The 13,923-nt window shown below is 43.8% G+C and overlaps 1 protein-coding gene across 1 annotated transcript in view; it reads left to right on the forward strand.

Moving 5' to 3' along the window:
* The window catches only part of KIF5C (kinesin family member 5C), a 145,378-nt gene that overhangs the window by 48,811 nt on the left and 82,644 nt on the right, over positions 1–13,923 (forward strand). Inside the window, exons 3-4 of the mRNA XM_054562730.1 lie at positions 6,318–6,391; positions 12,591–12,695. Coding sequence (XP_054418705.1) covers positions 6,318–6,391; positions 12,591–12,695 — 179 coding nt within the window. The remainder of the gene's footprint in view (positions 1–6,317; positions 6,392–12,590; positions 12,696–13,923) is intronic.

The following is a 13,923-nucleotide window of genomic DNA, read 5'->3' on the forward strand; positions in this document are numbered from 1 at the left end:
GTGTCATAATAACAGCAGGGAGATGAAGCAATTTACAAGTCACCCCCCCCCCCTTACCCTTTCAAATCAGGGGCAGGTTGGAGCTTGCCTTGCGGAGCTTACCATCTGCACAGAGCTGAGGGGCATCTCCTGCTACTTTGCTTTTCATCATTAAATCCTTGCTTTCAAATTTGAATGCTTTTGCACTTGTGCTTTCAAATGCCTTGATGCTGCCACCTTTATAGATAGCTCTGGATTTAAAGAGCAAAAAATAAAAACAAAATTTAAAAAACACCTGTCATGTTAGATCTACTTATTTTTAGAAGCTGAGATGACTAACCTAACACTTTGAAATTCATGAAAATCAGTCCTGGGTACATCTGTTAGATTAATTCTGACCCTGGGTACCTGCGTGGGAGACCGTCTCTGGCAGTATGAAATGTTCCTTGCTGAGGTGTATGGTTATTCATGTTCTTGTTGCAGACATCAATTAATTTGTAAGGTCTTCACGGTAAGATTATGATAGAAAACTAAAAGGCAAAAAATATGCCTGAATTTGAGCTCTTTTTGAATTAATAATATGGGCCTAGTACTGGTGGCAATTTTTGTCTTCTCTCCTACTCTTTTGTTTCTCTTTCTATCTAAACACATTTCCTCTCTCATTTTGGAGCATGTACTTCTAGTTTGCTCCCAGTCAGCCCTACTTCCCCTCTATTATCCGACCCTTCATATTTTTATTAAAGTAAAATTAATCACTTATGAGCCAAAATTTCCTTCCTTATCTCCCCCCTTCATTATCATAACCAAAGAGTATTTACCACGTGCTGTGCTAAGCAGGAGAGCCATCTAAATACACCCCCACCCTCCCTAAATTGGCATTGTAATTAGAGATAGAGAAACACCCTTAAAAAAAACTCCTGTGATTAACAAACAGTAACAGTAATCTTTGAGTCTTTATTTACTAGAGAACTTTGTGTCCCTTTCAGTGTTTGGATTTTTCTACAGTATGAAATGTTAGAAGCAGGTAGTCCATGGGGAGCCCTCAGGAAGATACGACCTAACGGTGGGTTACTTGAGACCCAGTATATGGTGAGCCACAAAGAAACCCAGTTACAATAAAATTAGGCTCTGACATGGTATAATACATACATTTTTCAGGCACCATAAATATTACATAAACAGGCCTGTTCTCTAACAGTAAAGGGTACCTTAGTATCTGTTGAAGAGAAGTTGATGGAGGGATGATGAAGAGCTGATTTAACTTTGTTAAATAGCCACTGAGGCCAGTGTGAGGGGAAGTGGCTATGTATTTCTGCCTCAGCAAGGCCAAACGTAGGTATCTAAGAAAGAACGCCTTGGGACAGATTGTCCGGTACAGCTGAGGTAGCTCGTGGGGTGACAAGCTGTATTTAAGTCAGAAATGAAAGGTGGCGCTGTGGGCGCCGTTTTACTAGGGGCCGAGAAGGAATCGGATGGCTTGTGAAGGTCGCCACTGTCTACGTGGTTCATAATAACGTGGTGGACTGGGGAGCTTTCATTTTCAGTCTGTCTAAACCCTTAATGTTTTTGAGATCAGGAAGACTCCTTTTACCTAGCAACTTCATTCTCTCTCAGTTTTCTCATTCCCTTCAACTTCATTGACTTTTTTAAAAAAATGTTCCAAACATTTGGTTGTAGAGTCCTGGCCTCTCCCACACTCTCATCTTTGTCGGGTGTATGTTTTTCAAAATGTTGTCCGGAGAATATGTAGAATTTCCCTCCATTTCTTCTAGAAGAGGTTATAGGGTTTGCGACTACCAGTATGGTAAATAGGAAGGTTCCTGTGAACATCTGGGAATTAAAAACCATGGTCACTGGATTCTGTTGTTGAAGTAGAGTAACCACGGCCCAGACTACAGAGGTCACTCTGGGCATTTGCCTTCCTAGTTATCTAGATGTAGACTATCCAGTGCTAGAGAAGGTCATTTTCTTGTTTTCCAGATCTAATTTCTTTCAACATCATTCATTTGGTTGTTTCTTTCACTCATTCCTTATGAAGTATATTAAGTATTTACCATGTGGTAAGCAATGCCAGCGACTGGAGTCACCAAGATATGTAAGATGCTGCAAGAATTTTTGATTATAAGAGGTAGATGCATCCATAATTATCATACAGATGGATATTATGAGTTTTTAGGTGGTTGTGTGCCAGTGCTTTGGGAGCACAGAAGAAAGTCACTTGATACTGGTTTTGGTGGATGTGGAAGGGAATTGGAGAATTCTCAGAAAGGTTGGGTGTGAAGGATGGTAGAAGGGCTGTATAAGCAGAAGGAATCAGAAAAGCAAAAGCATAAAGACACAAAGGATACAGTGTGTTTTGTCAACTTAGCGTGGAACAGGGTGCATGGGGGATGAGACTTAAAAAGAGTTGAACTGGATCAGAGTTTGGTGTAAATTGATGTGCATTATCCTACAGGCAGTGTAGAGCCACTGCAGAATTTTAAGCTTAGGATATTATCAGGTCTATTTTATTATTATGCTCTATATAACTGTTAAGGAGAAATATATTTACTTACCAACTATTATGTATCAAGCACCCTTTTTGCACTTTATATGTGTTATTACATTTTAAATCTTAACAGCTCTATGGGATGCGAGCATTATTTTTCCCATTGTACCGAAGGGGAATTTGAGGTGAAGCCACTCGGCCAGGTCAGCGAGGGCACAGAGGGCACTGGGACTTGAGCCTGAGTTTGTCTGACTTAACCTAGGTTTTTCTGCACTGTCTCCTCCACTTTTCTGGTGGGCCCATAAGAGTGTGCAATAACAATTATTTTATGAGTTGTTTTTTTTCTGTCAGCCATGTGGACTGTTAACCAAGCATTGCAAAAAGATAGGGATAGGAATAGGGGTGGGAGGAAGGTAGAGGAGAGAACAGAAACTGCAGTTCTTGAGCCTCAGGGTGGCCCTCAGGCTGGCTGATTAGCCCTGCTGTTGCCTCTACAGCCTCTGCCTGTGGCCTGCTTGAGTCCTTTGGTTGACTGGCAAAAGCCTTAGGATTCCAGGTCAGGGAGGACTTGTCAGCCACTACTGCCAGAGATCCTGCTGCTCTTGACAGCCCACCATTTCACCTGGAAAGCTGGTGGTGGCGGGGCGGGGGGCGGGGGGTGGTCCACCTCCTCAGGAACATTGATCTGTAGATATAACTACATCCTTCCCAAATTCTTACTTGACAGTAGAACTGTTCTGTTCCAGCAAGACCTGAACTCAGAACTAGCAAAGCTTAGAACAGAAAACTTGGCTTTTGAAGACTGCAGCAAGAAGCAAAAATATTTTCAAGTATCCCACTCCCCTCTTCCCTCCTGCTCTCTGCAGGAGCTTTGCTTGGCCACTAGAAGGACGGGCGCCGTGTTCGTGGGGTGCTGCCCCTGTGGTGCGAGCTGGGGTCACATCACGCCGGAGCCCATCACAAAGAAAGGTTCTGTCTGGCTGAGCTGGTTCCTCACTCTGTGGCTGGCACATAGAAATCATTGTTTCGTTATGGCAGAGACCCTGAAACAAATGCTCTCCTTGGGCCCAGGAACTGTCGTTCAGCGTGATGAAGTGCCTTTTTGTGGACTGCCTCTGTTAGAGTCGGGGCGGGCCGGCTGTGTGGCGCAGTGCAGCGCTCAGCACAGGCCTGCTCTTCCTTTCTTTGGCGGGTTCTCTAGTTTCCCTATCTCCTGAATCTCAGCGGTTCAACCCCCAAATGCATTGTTTGTGCTGCGCTCCCTCTCTGCCCTGCCTCTCCTCTCCACTAATAATCATACCTAGAGTAAACAAATAAACATAAGAGCTTGGGAGAAAATAGAGCACACTGGGTTCAGAGAGCTTTTTCTTTTCTTTTAACATTACCTTCTAATTCTGAATTGACTTGATAGAGCGCAGCCATCAGCTCCGTTCAACCTTGAACAGTAGAGGTAGTTGCTTCAACAATGAATTAATTGTAACATGAATTTAAAGAAAGACCTTAAAGGCCAAGTAGAGTTTGTTTATGTGTTCAGTACTGCACACTGTTGAAATAGCAGCATCAAGCAATCAGATTCTCTAGGTACACAGTCCCATGTACCCCTCAGCTCCTTACTCCACAGCAAGTTCCTGTATATGTCCCAGTCCTTAACCCCTAGATGTTTGGTGAGCAACAACCAAATAGGAGCTGGTAGGACTGTGCATTCTGCTTAGTGTGAGGGTGGGTTCAGAGAGTTGGACTGGGCCAGAGCGCTTCTAGAGGGGCCTAATCCAATGTCCTGGCCCCCCTGCCTTTCTGCAGAGGAAGAAACACGTGTGGGTTTTCTATCAGCAGGGCTCAGACTCTGAGCTGAGTCTTCTTTAGGGTGTGGCAGATTGCTCAGAGCCACCTCCTGTGTACATGTGCCTTTGAAGGGTGGCCGGTTGCCTATTACAAGGAGCAAAGGGAGCTGGGTCCTTGGTCTTGGCTTCCTTACACCTGTTTTGCATCTGTGCTTCCTGTACAGGAGCTTAAGTTAAGGAAGCCCTTTCAGTTTGAGAGAGATGTTTAATTTCTAGTAATTAGAAACTTTAGTGCTATGATTGAAGCTTTAGGGCTAGAATTCCAGTTGTCTGGAGTTGTTTGTGCCATGAATATGGAATTTTAAAAGTACAACTAAAGGGACACAGTTTCCTTCCCGTGAGCATGCCCGCACCTTTTCCTTCCCCTTCTCCTTCCGCCACTAGCGTGCATCTCCCAGGCTCTAAGGGTCCTCATGAGACTTGCGAGAGGGGAGCAGTGGGCAGTGGTAGCTTGCCCCGGGCTGACCCCCTGACCCTGTCTCCAAGGCCCCTTTTTCTCTGACTCTCCAGTGAGCTAAAGCAGCCCCGCCTAGGCTGCTTCTTGTTACTTCTTCTACCCTAAGTCCTTCCTTGTTCCATTGGCCACTAGCGTTAGTAAACATACTGTCAAAACAAAAAAAAAAAAAAGGAAAGAAAGAAAAAGACTCTTTCTGAGAAGATTCTTAATGTCTTCTTCAAGTTTTTGCTTCCCCCGTTACCAGGGAAACCAGTACCAGATGTCTGATAAGTGTGAACATTCTCTCTCAGTATAGGTTGATGCAAACTCTTGAGGGCTGCTAGGATTTTAAAAAATCTTGCCACTTAATTTTTCTGTTTTTAGCTTCCTAAAGGAAAATCCCACTTTCTTTTCTGTTCTCAGTTCACGCTTTATTAACTTTAGATCAGTAGAATGTATGTTTAAACTTTTTTAGGAAATCCAACCAAACAACAAAAACTAACTGGCGTCATACCATTCGGAGAGACCCACCAACCAAACAAACCTAATCAGGATCTGAAATAGATGGAGATGATTGCTTGGCTGATTTTGTTTTTTTTTTGGGGGGTCCATGGCCCTGAAAGAGGACACCTCAGTGTGGGGCTCCTCTTCCTGCCTGCACCATCCTTTCAGGAGTGAGGACTTATTCCTCTTATGTAGAGATGGTGGGTCAGGGAGATTATCTATGCATCCTTTCTCTTTCCATGAGGTTTATGTGGGTAAAGGAGGGTCGAGGGAAACAAGCACATAATAGATTCTAATTACCTATGCTGCTTTGAAAAATAATCTGTGCAAAGCAGCCTCCATCACACGCCTCTCCGTCCCTGTGGAAGCCGGCCTGCCCTGTGCGGGACTGTGCACCGCGCGCTCACTGTACATTGAAAGAGAGCCAGCCGCCGTGGATGCCTGGGCTGTCTTGCTAGCATAGTCGCTAACAAAACAGAGGCATCAACTTTGAGTCAGGGCCCCAACGGTTTCTGGGCTGATTGGATCGTCACTGTGTGGCTCAGTTTACAGAGTGGGGCCCTGTCCCCCAACTCTGGACTCTGCCTCCAAAGGGGCTCTGGTGCAGCCTTCACAAGAAACCTCCCCAAGGAGCCTGCTTGGGCCCAAATCAGATCTCCAGGAAAGAAATTCTATTCTGCACCTCACTCCAGAGACGCAGGGCACGGATAATTTTCCCCTGACTGATCTCAAGAGATCAACTTAGAGAAGAAAACTCAAGTATCTTTCTACTAAAAGGAAAATGGACTGCTTGATACCTGTCCTACTTTTGACGTTACTGGGAGAAAATGTGTCTGCCTCCTCCTACAGTAGTATATTTTGCAGGAATGTGAGTCCATTTCTCTTTATTTGTGGAGTGGTAGAGGCCCTCATTTCTGCTTTTATCTCACAATTCTACTTAATGTGCAAGTGGAGTTGAAAAACATCAATTGTTTAAAAAATGAGATGGGCCTTTTGGATAATGTAATTTAAAAATATGAATATGATCAAAGTAATGGGTTAATTGTATCTGTTCTTTTCTGGCTTGCAGATGTCCTTGAAGGTTATAATGGGACGATTTTTGCATATGGACAGACTTCATCGGGAAAAACACATACCATGGAGGTAAGATTGCAGTGTACCATGATGTCGGGTTCTGAGACTGAACAGAACTGGTGCTTCAGCAAAATTTGAGGTGCCTGCGCCTTTTTTTTACTGGGCAGTAGAGATGGTTAAGAGGATGGTTATAGTTGAGAAGTATTAAAATAACAGTGAGTAGTAAAATCTCAGGTGTTCAGTATTTTAAAAAAATCCTTTGTTGATAGCTCTGTCAAAATAATCATAATACTTTTTATTAAAAAATAATCATCAACAAGCTGAACAGTGGTGTGAAAATCATTTACCCTAAGGAGGACCCCTGGCAAGACGAGTCTTCTCAGAAAAAATGAAAAACTAAGAAGAACTAGGTCAGAGATTAAAGAATTTGACTTGTGGACCAGATTCAGCCCACAGGCATATTTTTGTCTGGTCTGCATAGTGTTTGTTTTTTCTTTTTTCTTTAATTTCAGTGTTTAAAATGAGATGATTTCACACAATTTTAAGTGTCCAAATTTGGTTGAAAATTCTGAAGATCTAGCAATACTGGGTAAAATTTCACCATACTATTAAGGGCAAGCTTCACCAAAGCAGGGGTCTTCATTGTCTTGTTCACCCTTTTATTCACATGTCTGTTGTGTGCAACAGCCGCTGTCACCTAGGAGGGATTTGATAAAGTATCTGTTAAAATGATACTCTTGTGGTGGCCCTGGCCGGCCCATGTGTAGAGGGCTGAGCTCCCTTGTCTACCCCAGTCCACTCAGCCCGCACCAGGAGTAGGATCTTGCCCTCAGCCATCTTCCTCACTGATTTACATCCCGCCCCCGTGGGCATTGAGGGTGTGGCCCTGAGCTCTGTGGCTCCAGGCTGTCTTCCAGGCAGGGCACGTCTGCAGACAGTTTGGGCCCCTTGACCTCTGCTTTCCCTGCTTTTTACCGTGGGCCCCTAGACAGCCTTCAAGGCCAGGTCGTTCTTCAGAAGGCTGGGCCTACCTGTCAGGTGAGGAGAGGTGAAACAGTGGTTATTATAAGAAACTGTCCAGAGGAAGTTTGAGGGAATTCAGTTTCCAGGCAGCAGGGTAAGATGAATCCTTAATCCTTCAAGCTTAGGTTTTTTTCATTTACGGTGCCCTCCTGGGAATATCACTGAGACGGCTGCTGCAGAGTCAGTTTAGTTTATGAATCATTCCTATTGAAGAGGAGGTTTCAAAGGCAGGAGGCTAAAATCCTCCAGGCTCTGATGTCTGCTCACACCGATTCCGAGTGTGGGGTATGACTCTGGGGGATCTCATTTCTGTTGTGTTGACTCATTTCCACCCTTCTGCTGGAGACAAAGTGGTTCAGAGGCTGCACAGATTAAAGGAAGCACAAGGTTTATTTGCCACCTTTTCTAGGCAGAGCAGGGCTGCTCCCTGACACCTGAGCCTCATGGGCTCCTCTTCCCTGCATCTCACATCCTTCAGCAGGACAGCTTGGCACGCAGCCGACCTGTCCCCAACGCTCCTGCTCCACCCCTCGTCTGCCTCTCTGACTGGGCCCCAGACCCTTAACCCTCTAGGTTTGAGAAAAGCTGTGGATATGCATTTTCTAAGTCTTACCCACTCCAGTAGCTGTGGACTGAAGCTCCGTCATAGGTCACCAGGCATAGGAAAGAGACAGGGCATCTCATGAGGGTATCAATCAGCCTCTAGGTTTTTGGACAATTACCAAAGAATATACAAAATAACAACTACCTCCAAAATGCATTATTAAAAATCCTCCAAAATCTCAGGGAATGGTTACTAGGGCTAACTTTAGCTTTGGGATTAATTCGTTTTGGGAAAATGTAAGACACTTGCTAAATGTCAGATACTGAAATTGTAACCATCAAAGGAAAGACCTGTCCCCAGAGTAAAATCATGGTCTGTATATATGTGAAGGGAGGATAGGTGGATATACAGTGGTGGCAAAGAGGTGTGTGTCAACAATTTAAAACTAAAATTGACGGCATTTCATTAAATGAGAGCATCTTCAGCCCTCTGTGTTTCATGGTGTAAACCCCACAATGGCTACAGCAGTACTGGGACCCAAAGGGACCCATGGGGACCAAAAGGAACTGGATTCTGGGCAGATCATTCTCATAGTTGCCCACATTCTGTGGCCTGTCCCTCCTTGTCCATTTGCAAAGGTTGGTTGCAGGAGCTGCTTTTCTTTATTGTGACTTTTGAAGATCACATACTTACGCCGGCAGGAGGAAGGGGCGGGTGGGTGTGGAGCCTTTCCTACTGCTCCCCCACCCCCCCAGTTTTAATCTGGTTATTTCTGTGGGGTGATTATAGATTGGAGAAAAGGAAAACAGAGGAAAAGGAGGAGCCCCAAGCTAAAGTTATAGAGAGTGTAGGAGACCAAGAAATCCAGGACCCTGGAATGCAATTAAATTTAAAAAAAACAACAAACCCTTCAGGGTTTGCACCACCTGAAAGGAGTAATTTTATGTATTTGGAAGTACATATTGTGATCTTTCAAAGGCTTTTGGGAGGGGATGTTAACTCCCTGAATGGGCAGCGCTGTCACACTTTAAAGCTGTTTTTCATTTTAATCCCCCCATTTTTGCTCTGACATCCAGTGGTGATTCCATTACCTTCTTTTGTGGGGGAATAAACAGATAAGCCTACCTAAAACTGGAAAGATTAGCTTTTGAAGATGAAGCATTTAAGGCGGATTTTCAGTAAAAATATGAAACACTTGACAGGGTTGGTGCTAAGCTGGTCATGCCCGGGGCCCCGGCTTGCCCAGCCAGGGCTGAAGGGGCCTGCGTTGGAGGAGGTTTTGCCCGGGAGCTGCCTGAATGGGGAAGAGGGGGCTTGCCTTTTGTTCAGCCTGGGATGCTGGGAAGGGCTTCTCTTGGCCCTGTGCCTTACTTTGTGGCCTTCTTCAGTGCACTGATAGAGAGGGATGGAGACACCCTGTGTTTTTCCTTCTGTCCAAAGGGACACCTGGAGGCCATCGAATGGGTACAGGCTGCTCTGCTGCTGAGTGGAGCCTGCCAACTGATTTTTAATGAGTCTGTCTGAGCGCATCGGTGCTCGTGCGAGCTGACGGCCTGCCTTCTTTCCCGTCTTAAGTGTTTCAGGAAACTGTCCTCCTTGGGAGGTTTAGGAGGCAACTGGGGCTGGAACAAAGGGAGTTTTGTTTCGTGGCCAATGGCCTGGGTCTGGTTTCTTCTTTCATACTTGCTCTGAGAAGGCCGAGTTCAGAAGTGGGGAAAGTTTTTTGAAGAGGATTATGCAGGATTCAAGTATAAATTTGTTTTTTTCTCTCCAAGAGAGACAAGATGATGAAGTGGTACATTCCTTTGCTACTTGATCCTCCAGCCAACTAAACCTGTCACCGTTCTCTACGTGGACATTGTTTTTGTTTGGTTCCTGTACCTTAGTTATGTGACTCCCATCCCATCCTCTCTGCCTGCATCCTCTTTGCCCATCCTTAACCTTAAGTCATCTCTCGGGATTCGGCCAGGGCTCCCCAAGGCAGCCATCCCATAGCTCCCAACCTGGAAGGAACTTTTTTGTCTGGGTAGCTCCTTGCTTCTTTACCACCTTTTATTGCCTGACGTTAATATTTGTTGTATGTGTGTACATGTGTATTTAATTTGCAAGGCAATCAGCCGAGAAGCAGTGAAGATCGATATGGAATATCTCTGTTCCGTACATACACACCACACCCGCCCACCATCACCCCACACGACACACATCGACACATACACGCACCTCTCACACCCAGACTGCATACACACCCCACATACGTGCCACATACCACATATACACTATCCACACACACCACACATCCACACAAACCACATATTCACACCACACACTTAACACTTCACCAATCAACGACCCGCCCGAGCACAGACTGTTTGAGCAGGCTCAGTTTACTGAGAATAAAGGCCCTCACCATTCTTGGGCTTATCAGCTAGATCAAGCATCCCAGCCCCAAAACCTATAGTAGATTGGGGATCACTTCCATCACTACGGGGGTGAGGCTATTGCTACCTCTTCTCCAAATGAACATATGCTTCTGTCTCATGTGATGGTGGGGTGGAGCCTTCAGAGAAACAAAACAGGGAGTGTTGCAGACTCACCTCTGGTTCTGCCTTGATTCTCTCCCTGACAGAGACAAACAAAGGGATGTCAATGCTTGTATTAGCCAGAAATCAATGGGAAGATAAGTCTGTTGAAAAGGGAGAGCATCTAGGTAAACAGACTTGAGTCAATTATAAATGATTTTTGGATGATCAGTGATTCTACTTGGGTTGTGGACTGCTGAGGAGAAACTAAAGGATTATGATGAATTATTAAAGAGCTCTGGAGGGAGTAGGAGGTGGGGGACATGTTTTAGACTCTGAGTCAGGTTGGCCCAGTGGTGTCATAGCATTTGGCTGGACAGAGACCTGTATTTACACTGCAAGTATCATGTCTGCCAGCAATTTCCACAGTCCAGAGCAAGCGAGGTCTAATATTTGATTCGCTACATGTTTATGGTGGCCTATGCAAATTAAAGTGACCAGCATTTGAGCCTTTCAGTCTCTGTCATTTCCATAAGATGCATATTAATGGTGCAGAATAGAAATGTGTTTCAGACTTCAGGTCAAATAAACTTCAACAACTGTTTGATGAGAACCTGCTACAAGCTGAATAATATAATGCTAACATTTACTGTCACTAAGCACCTTACATACTGTTTAATATAAATTCTACAATAATTCTATGCAATAGATACTATACAAAATATCATAAGCATTGGGTAGAAGTGTGTATGGACTGGTCATCCCTGACTTTAGGGACTGTACAGTCAAACTGAAAAGCTATAAACACATGAAATAATTTTAGGATTCTTAGCAGATGAGGGCTTTCCAGGGAGTGCCCACTTTCCTGAGTAAGAGACCTTTGCTGGAGACAAGAACCAGTGCCAAGTTCATATGACTTCTTGCTTTTGGTAACTCAAATGTTGGCTTGAAAGTCAACCTGTAAGAGAAGCATTATATGGTGCACCCTTGAAGGAAAAAGAGGATTTGACTGAGAAAAACAAAGCAGATCTTCCAGGTATTGGGACAGATCTGGAACAAGAATATGGGTCAGAATTGTAAAGGTTGTGGCACATCTCTGGTAAACTAAAGAGCAAACAGAGTTTTGTGCTTTCCTTCCAGGTCCATGTGTTCCTAGAGCTTTATAACTTTAAAGGGCTGGAAAAAAAAATCTCTGGGAATGTAGTTGGCAACAATCACTTTGAATGCAGACTATCGTGCATTGATGGCTTGTTTTACACGTAGCGGGACGTAAACGTTCATTCCAAGGTGGGCATAAGTAAAACCCTGGGAGTTGCCCACCCAGGTCCATGCTAAGGCCATGGCTTTACACACTTAAGAACTCTTCTTTGTGCCTTGCTTTCAGATCCTATGTCGTATGTTTTTGAAAGTTTTCAAAGGTGGCAAAGTCTGGATCTTAGAAATGAATTTAGTAATAGTCCAAATAGCAAAAGAATTCATTTATTCCTATACCTCTTAGGTAAAATAAATAGAATTAGTAAAAATGAGATGTAAAAAAGAATAAGAGAATATCTCATATTTGGATTTAAAGTATTAGAAACAGCCATGGTTATTTGGAACAATTCAGTCTGGGATTTACAGGTTTTAAAAAATTGATAAAATGGATTTTCTTGATTAGTTTATAAAGTGGCAATGAAGGATTTCCTAAAAAGGTTCTTAGGAGGTTTTGAGCAATGATGACATTAATGAAACTATATCAGCTCTGGAGGTGATTTCAATAAAGCAGATTAACTTGGATTTGTAGGTTCTGTTCAGTTTGTAAAAATTCAAAAACAAAACCCACATTTTAGAATGTTACAGTCACCTATATATTCTCAGTAATTCTTCTTTCTCTTCCCCCTTCCTACTCACCGACTCATGTGCTCACTGATTTGAGTGGCAGCAGGAAGGAATATTGTCGGGTTTCACAACCTGACAGAACAAGCTCCCCCTGCCAGGAAATGAGGCCAGCATGTTGAGTTGTTTCGCTAACTTTTGGTCTGTTGGCATGTCAGGTAGAGCTCCAAGGGAGCAGACGGTCCATGTGTGGGTGCTCCTGTTGTACAAAGTTTGGTTTAAGAAACCCCGCAGGTGTGGTCTGTTCTCCGTCTCACGTGTTTCCCAGCACTCTTTAGCACCCGTGTTTGTGTTTTTCACCCATTAGGGGAAGCTGCATGACCCTCAGCTCATGGGGATCATCCCAAGGATCGCACACGACATCTTCGACCACATCTATTCGATGGATGAAAACCTAGAGTTTCACATTAAGGTCAGTACCGTGGATTGAGACCTTAGAAAAGAAACAGGGTCCAAAAGTAAGTGTGTTTTCCCCATATTTTGTACGTGTAAAAAAGATGATCTTATCTAATTTAAATGACATTTCTGTGGTAAGCAGAGCTGTATTTTTTACTTAATGATTAAGGTAATACTTAGCAATCTGGATGGTTTGCTTGAGATATCAAGGTAAAGGAAAAGCCCTCTTTAAGATGGAATCATTTTAACAGCTGCTCGACTTCTGCCCTTTACCCTGTGGATTTCTCTAGATATGACTGAACAGGTCCATAGACTGTGTTCCATGGAATACTGTCCCTCATATTATTAATATGTGGTTTACCAGGGAAAATGCTTATGTGGCCAGATAAGCTGGGAACCATACTTTGTTGAACAATGTTAAATGTGTCACAAGTTTAAATATGCTATTGTGTAATGTGATTCTGCAAAGGGGACACGGAGGGTATTACATTTCCCAGCTTGACTGGACATATTTTTTTTCCCATGGATTATGACAGAATAGTGTTTTGAAGAGCATACTGTGAGAAATGTTGGGAAAGTGAATTCTCTTCTTCGTGTGTGTGTGTGTGTGCGCGCGCGCGTGCATGTGTGTGTTTAAACCAGAACCCCTGTTTTTGCTTAAATTCATCATGTTTGGTATTTGGGATATATTCATTGGAACTTCTTTGCTTTTTTTTTTTTTAAAAGATTTTATTTATTTTATTTTTAGAGAGAGGGGAAAGGAAGGAGAACGAGAGGGAGAGAAACATCACTGTGTGGTTTCCTCTCACATGCCCCCTACTGGCCCACAACCCAGACGTGTGCCCTGACTGGGAGTGGAACCAGCAACTCTTTGGTTTGCAGGCCAGTGTTCAATCCACTGAGCCATACCAGCCAGAGCAGAACTTCTTTGTTTGCAAGTGACTGAAAGCCACTTGTTTAAGCAAAAAGAGAAAGTTGTTCTTAAGATACAGAATCTGGTAGCAGGCATAGGGGAGAGGAGCTGTGCAAAAGCAAGAAATCCAGGTCCTATTTTTCTTTTTAACTTAAAAAAATTAAGTTAAAATTCACATACCGTAAAATTCACCCCTTTAAAGTATACAATTTGATGGCTTTTAGTCTCTTTCCAAAATTGATAACCACGATCACCCTGCATTTCTGACTTCCCGCTTTCTTTTTTTGGGGGGTGGAGGGTGTCGTACCATGGCAGCTCCTTTTCCACATTC

Source organism: Pteronotus mesoamericanus, unplaced genomic scaffold (assembly GCF_021234165.1).
Source record: "Pteronotus mesoamericanus isolate MK-2021 breed Mesoamerican mustached bat unplaced genomic scaffold, CSHL_Meso_final scaffold_651, whole genome shotgun sequence".
Lineage (NCBI taxonomy): Eukaryota > Metazoa > Chordata > Mammalia > Chiroptera > Mormoopidae > Pteronotus > Pteronotus mesoamericanus.